This window comes from Austrofundulus limnaeus, unplaced genomic scaffold (assembly GCF_001266775.1).
Source record: "Austrofundulus limnaeus strain Quisiro unplaced genomic scaffold, Austrofundulus_limnaeus-1.0 Scaffold17, whole genome shotgun sequence".
Lineage (NCBI taxonomy): Eukaryota > Metazoa > Chordata > Actinopteri > Cyprinodontiformes > Rivulidae > Austrofundulus > Austrofundulus limnaeus.
The window spans coordinates 2,188,014-2,195,221 of record NW_013952419.1 but is presented as its reverse complement, the minus strand read 5'-3'; the positions used below and the strand labels follow the sequence as shown (position 1 = coordinate 2,195,221).

At 41.7% G+C, this 7,208-nt stretch overlaps 1 protein-coding gene across 1 annotated transcript in view; it reads left to right on the top strand.

Moving 5' to 3' along the window:
• The window catches only part of bach1b (BTB and CNC homology 1, basic leucine zipper transcription factor 1 b), a gene marked incomplete in the record, with an annotated part of 32,893 nt that extends 25,972 nt beyond the window's left edge, over positions 1-6,921 (top strand). The window contains 5 exon segments of the mRNA XM_014003240.1: positions 456-2,182; positions 2,287-2,529; positions 2,767-4,146; positions 4,955-5,161; positions 5,258-6,921. Coding sequence (XP_013858694.1) covers positions 2,287-2,529; positions 2,767-4,146; positions 4,955-5,161; positions 5,258-5,563 — 2,136 coding nt within the window.
• Positions 6,922-7,208: the final 287 nt, after the last annotated feature.

Here is a 7,208-nt window from a genome sequence, read left to right as displayed (position 1 = left end):
TTATCTCAATTTCGGCTAAAAGAATTGACAAAATCCTACACACTGTGCCTTTAAAATACGTTTCCATTCTCGAAAGGTTTCTAAGGTTCTTCTTCTACATATGAAAAAAGTTGTTAAACATCTGAGTGGCGCACTACTGCTACTAGTGGTGAGAAGGTGTATTGCAACTTATTCAAAATCAATGAGTCCCGCAGCCCTCTGCGGCCCAAAGTTAWAAACTGTTGTTCTTTTGAGGCCCTCAAAGTGGCRCTCATGGCCCAATTGTGGGCGACGGCCCATGGGTTAAGAATCTCTCCAAAATGTGAGAATAACCATTCTTCCCTGAACAAGAAACCGTTTGTTTGGGTTTTCTGGAAAAAACTATTACATTCATGAACAATTCACTAGCACAGAAATCCCACCAAATGTGAAACATYTCTATTACTAGTGCCTAAAATATCTTTTCTTATGCTTAGGCGTAAGTTGCTGGCTGAGCGGTTGGAGGATGAGAARGTGGCCATGGAAATCGCTCGCCTGGAGGAGGAGTTCCGGCGGCTGACAGAGGAGAACCGTGCCTTGGTGACGGTCCACAGAGAGCGCAGCCAGCAGCTGGAGAGGCTCCGCCCGACCGGTCGAACGAGGCAAGACTCCTTGTGACCTTTGACCTCTCCAAAACCAGAGACCACCAGACGTCCAGGTGACACAAGGTCGGCCACTAGAAACAAAGGCGCACTCTRTGAATCAGCTAATTACACAGAAAGGAGCTGTGCCTGTTCATAGTCTGAGTCATGTGTTGAGCCACAGACATGTGAACGCTTATCAGGACAGTAATGACACCAATGCTGTTTTTCTGGGTGCTCTGTTTGCTTAACCTTTCTGGTCATCATTGAAACACCTAATACTATACGTTTGTTCAGTTACTGTGTTATCTGATTTTCCTATATCAGTCTCAGGGCAAACCTTTTACCCTGAGGGAGCTAAAGGTGGTGCAACATGGTCCAAAACTTGTATTTTAGGAAGTGTTGAAAGAACTTTGAAAACGGTGCCAGAGATCTAGTTATTATAATTGTTTGAACTAATAACCAAAGAAGTAGAGTGATGAAAATATCTAAACAACACTGGAAGATTTGTATATTAATATTAATAGGATTATTGGTATCATTCTTTTTGGATTAGGAGTGTTTGTTGTGTAGTGTTGACCTGTAGACAGGGAAGTATACAACAAGATAAGCTTATTGTCCTCTGATAATAAAAAGGCATTTTATTGTAACACCAGCATCACTTCCTTAGTTTCATTTCTCTAAGTAAACACTGTTGTGATGTGTCCTCTTAGCTGGCCTTACGCAAAAAAAGGAAATAGATAGTGTTTTTTTTAAACAACAAGATTAGTTCATTCTGGGATTATGAAACCGTCACTTGACTGGCCAGTTTGACCAGCTTCCTTCTTCCAAATCATGTGACGCTGGCAACTTCAGTTTACTTTTCTTTTAGCTCTTTCTGTTAAAACTGCTTTACTTTTAAAGACACTGTCCTTTATATGCAACCATTCAGTTACATAAAGGGACATTTGTCCTCAAATGTTATAAAATATGGGAATTTTGATGTGAATTTGTGTTGCATTGTTTCACAAATCTTTGCTTTTTTTACTTATTTGCCTCCAAAGCAACAAGTCATGAGTAGTTCCTTTTCATTTCACACAACTTGTCCACAAAGCTCTTTTGTTTGCCATGTGAATACCTGAAAATTTAAAGACACAAACAACAGACAACATGGTGCTTAAGCACACACTTTAATTCCCCTGCCTTCTTAAATCCCTTCTAATGTGTCAAAGGGTTTTCCCTGGAAAAAAAAAAAACTGAGTTTACCAGACAGATCCAGGGGTGGGATTGGACGGGACGGCAAAAAAAACTGCTTACTCATCCTTTCTCAGTCAGAGCGCATGAGTCAACGCTGCTTTGTTACACCCATGGTTGTTACAACACACACACACAGGCTCTCTGAACGCCTGCCCTCCCCTCTCAGATGCACTCACAGGCCATATGACTGAGTCAAGCTCAATTTTTAGTTTGTAGCTGAGTAGAGATAAGGCTTTCTGAGAAGCAGCCTGGTCGGACGGCATTCCATTTAGCAACATCCATGTCCACAAGGGAGCAGGAACTTTCCTTGACACTCAAGGAGACGTGAGCGAAGGCAGTTCTGTAAGGTAGGAACATTTTCGTTTTATAACTTGAAAGTATATTTGTATTATCTGTGACTGAAGGGGGTTTGTTTAACAAGTGGGTGGGAATGTTGTTGTGTCCACACAAGATGTCTCAGATGTCTGCCCCGAGGTCGTCCGTGTTTACGTTCGAGTCCACGGCGCATTCCTCTCATGTGCTGCGGTGGCTGAACGAGCAGCGCTGCCGGGACTTGCTGTGCGACGTAACCGTGGTGGTGGAGGCCCAGAGCTTCAGAGCCCACCGCTCGGTGCTGGCYTCCTGCAGCGAGTACTTCGCGCAGAGGATCTCTTCCCTGGTGCAGCCCGGAGCGGTCATCACCTTGCCAGAAGAGGTGAGACGTTGCTGAGGTGCTTCGTCACAGCCACACTTGTGTTGGAAAATGAAGTGAGAAAAGAAACTAACAGCTTTATTTCCTGAGCAACCAGTGCCAGGGATTTTTTTATGTGTTGTTGATTCTGCCAGCTTATAAAAACTCACACACTTAACACAATTAACTAAATGAAACAGTCTGAACAACTGAGCCTCTGTCTGAAAAGTGCTTATGTRTCTCCTTTGTTATCTTTACCAGGTGACTGTTTCTGGCTTTGAGCCCTTGCTGAAATTTGCCTACACCTCGAAGCTCCACTTTAGGAAAGAAGATGTGTTAGAAATCCAAAATGCAGCCTCCATGCTCGGTTTCAGAGACCTAGACGAGGCATGCTTTGATTTCCTCCTACCGAAGTTCTTTTCCAGTAACGAAGGCTCGGCCCCCTTTGTGAGAAAGACCTGTTGTAAGAAGACATGCAAGAGGCAAGTGTCAGCGGAAAAAGGAGGCACAGACTCTGACGAAGTGCCGCTGGATGACAAAGAAGTAAAACCAGTTGCTGACTCATCATCTCAGCAGGACGCGACTCGGGACTGCAGCAAATCAGCGAGCAAGATAGCAGGAAGTCTGAATAATGCCAAGTCTTTCGGGACAGCGGTTGAAGACATGGATGGCATTATCCAACAGTGTCCAAAGTATCGCAAGTTCCAACAGGCCTGCAAGAAAGAACTTGTCACTGAGAGAAGTCCGGCTGATCCTGTGAAGCCGGTGATTGAGGATGGCTGCTTCCTCTCCTGCTTTCCGTGCCCCAGCAGTGCACAGTGCAAAATCAAAACGGTGGTYCTTGGAAACTCAGCTTCCAACAAATGGATAAGAGGAGATGCCAAAGAGCCACGAGAAAACAATTCTGGGGTCACATGGGCAGCTGAGAGCGTTACGAAAAATGCACTAAAAAGAGAGGAAAATTTTGATGAAAATGCATCAGATAACATTAGGAAGATGAAGGAAATGAGCTCTTCAGACACTCTTTGTGTGAGGAGTGTCGCCTCAGAACCAAACCCAAGACTGGGTGAGAGTCCAGCAGAGATGTCACCCACTTGCCCTTTGGAAGACTTCAGTGACAGCCATGCAATCTGTAGGCCATYGGGGCGTGAGAAGATGGTCAACAATACAAAAAATCAGGGAGCAAGAAACCTCGGTGCAGCAGATCCAGGTGCTTTTCATCCAAATGTGCCAATAGAAGCTGAAGCGAAATGGACACAAAGCGTCAGTCAAGATGGAGGAAATGGAAAGCAAAYGGGCAACATGGAAAGAGCGGCCGTTCTTGTTGAAAATAGAGAAAGAATCACCTCTCAGCAAAGCATCCAGGACCCTGAGGTGGGATACTCCACCGATGCAAGCGGCAGACAGGTCCAGTGGCCATCTGTAGAGTATTCGAAGCTTCGGGACAACTTCTGCTCCACGAAAAATAACTGCTCCTTTTTACTGGATCAGGACCAAGGAAGCTGCGCCTTCAATCCGGCGGGGATATCTGAGTGTGAAGCGGCGTCTCAGTCGGGGGTTTCGTCTCTGAACTCGGGGGAGGACGGAGACTCTGAGACAGAAACAGAGTGTGAATTCTTCACAAGAGAGAGAGCTAGGCAGGTGAGGACATCAACTGTGGAGCAAGTCTGTTTCTGTTTGGGKTTTTTTTTKTTTGTTTGTTTGTTTTTGGTCTGCTATCACCACCGAAGTTTACAATGTTCCAGTAATAAACAAATAGATCATCAGAAATCACTTCCACCTCTATTAACTTAATAGGTTTCTTTTAGATAAGAGTTTTAGATACATTTTATCTGAAACAAATGAGCACCTACGTTGATGTAAAGTARGTTTATCATAGTTAAATATTCACCTGGTGGAGATATGTCTGCTCGCTGGTTCAGAGTCCAGCTGAAGCTCAAAATTCACAGCTCAGCTTTGTTGGGTTTGTAACAATTATGGGTCAAACCACAGCCTCGGAAATCTGTTATTATCCAGGTTAGTGTTCTGATGGATTATTGTGAAAGCACAGATAAGTGATAAGTGATGACAGAGCGAYGGTCATGTCAAGGGTAAGGAAATTGTTTCATTTAGTCGACGTGCAAACCTTTACAGATTTTTGTGGCRTARTTAAACTGGCRAGATGACATTTTGCATTTGCACATTTGCAGTTTTCTTAAAGTTAATAATTACCAGCTTGGGGAAAATGTTTAACTCTGCACACTTCATGTGCAGCTCACACATTTCTGTGCATTGTTTCATGATTTTACTTATTGAATTTCATTTCATCTAATAATCTCCTTGAAGTGATTTAAACATTATGTAATGGAAAAATGTTTCCTTTTCGTTTTTTACAATATTATTACATTAGACCAAACCTATCAGCGAAGATGCTGCTTTATTTATGCACCTCTGCTGYGATTTCTTTCAGGTGCAGCTGCCGTACCCTGTGGACTGGATAGTGAATCTGAGCCGGAACGACTTCCAACATCTGCTGAAGCAGCAGACCTTCACGCGGGAACAGCTGGATTTTGTCCACGACATGAGGCGGCGCAGCAAGAACCGCCTCGCCGCTCAGCGCTGCCGCAAGAGAAAACTGGACTGCATCTATAACCTGCAGTGTGAAATCAACAAACTTGTGAGCATTGTTTTTTTTTCTCTCTAATGGAATATTTATTCTTTTTTYAAGCTGATGGTTAGTTGATGATGGTGGCTTCTGCTGCGTGTGTTCCAGAAAACAGAAAAGGAGAAACTGATCATGGAAAAGAACCAGCTGAGTCAGATGAAGTCGAAAACGTGCCACAGCGTCAGCACCTTGTGTCAGCGGGTCTGCAGCGAGGCAAATCTGCAACCAGATCAGCTGCAGGTGTTCACCAAATACACCTCCTCAGACTGCCCTCTGAACTCTTTATCTCCTCACATAGACGCACTTCTGTCCCAAATCCCTCTTCGTTTGCCTTGCTCTGGGGGTCTCAGGTTTGTGACCTCAGAGGAGGATCTATCCAGCTCAAACCGAGACACAGGAAAGCATACACTGTAGAACCAAACCCAGCAGAAGAAGTCATGCTGCCTGAGGCTGCATCGACTAAGAAACTGCACTGTAATTTTTATCATTCACTGTAACGACTTTATGATTTATTGTAGCCTAAGTATGCCCAAGTGGCATACTTGTTATTGTACTGAGACAATGAATCCACAGCAAGATTCCTGTAAATAACCAAAACTTTCTTCATTTTTCAGGGGGCTTGTATTTTCCTTGAATCAGAAAATAAGTACTGAGACAATATTATCAAATCATATCATTATATTTAATTTGCTCCTATAATTAATGCATATTCCTGCAGCTGCTGGTTCATGGCATTTTCCATTTGATTGTCAAATAGAGAAATGTGGAGAACGTTTTACTCTTTGTCTTGAGGTATTACCAATTTTATGAATCAAAGGGAAATGTTCTTTATATTTGTAAAAAAAAGAATACCTCAAAATGGCTTAAAACTTACAATAATATACTTCAGGACTTTTGTAATGCTCTGTACAGAGTTTGATGCAGCTCATTATTTCAGGTGTTAAAAGGGGAATTTATTCTCCTGCAGACAGTGTTGGTTTGGTTTTAACCAGTCGCTGCAATTTGCACCAAAAAAAAACCACACAGCTGAATGAAAAGACTTGACACTTTGGACCTTGTTTACCTTTTGGACTGCTTGACTCTCAGTTTTCTGATTGTCATTGTGGTTTCCTTGCCTCACCCGACCGCGATGACAAAGCGCTTGTCTTAAAAACCCCAAGCCTCTCGGAGCAATGACTCACCTAAACAGACCTCACCAACCTACCTTCATTCCATTTCCAAAGATGTCTCCTCATTAAAACAAAAAAAAAAAGAAAAGAAAATCTGCGCTTCCGCAAAGTTTCCAAAAAAGCTAGCCTTTTAATTTCCTTCTTTATTTCTGATAAACTACTGAAAACAAACCACTTAAATTCTCTGTTCTGGTTTTTAAGCACATCCTGAATTAGATGGAAGTATTTTGTATTACTTATAAAACTATTTATCAAAAAAAACTCAAATCACTGCCACGGGTCAAGTTAATATAAACAGTAAGCATTGATGATGTAGCACAAGCAGATTTATATTTATATTTTATGTATCCTGAGCTGTTAATAGAAAATTATTTCTCATTAATTCAAGCATTCCATTTATTCCTCTGTCTTGCTTAAAAAACCCTTTTCTTATTGAAAGTGTTTCACGCTCAAGATTCCACACAGAAATATCAGATTTGCAATTGTTTTCTGCCAATCATGTGTACAATTGTTTTATTTGTGATAATTATTACAGAAGTTCAAGTCAAATCTTAAAAATGTATCTTATTTTTCAATTTGAATTGAATTATGTTGTGAACAAGCTCCGATCTACCTTGTGTTTTTATTTTTACATTTATAAAACACTGATTAAGTGTGTTGATGTTGCTTTAAGACTTGTACTCTCAAGAAAATTAGAGAATACTCCAAATATTGATTATAACTCTAGTATTGCCCTCTAGTGGTTGTGCATATACTCAACCATTAAAGTAGTACTCTCTTAACCCCAGATTACATCATACTACACCCTCTTAAACCCCTCTACCCATGTTGCCACTATACTATACTATACTATACTATACTATACTATACTATACTATACTATACTATAC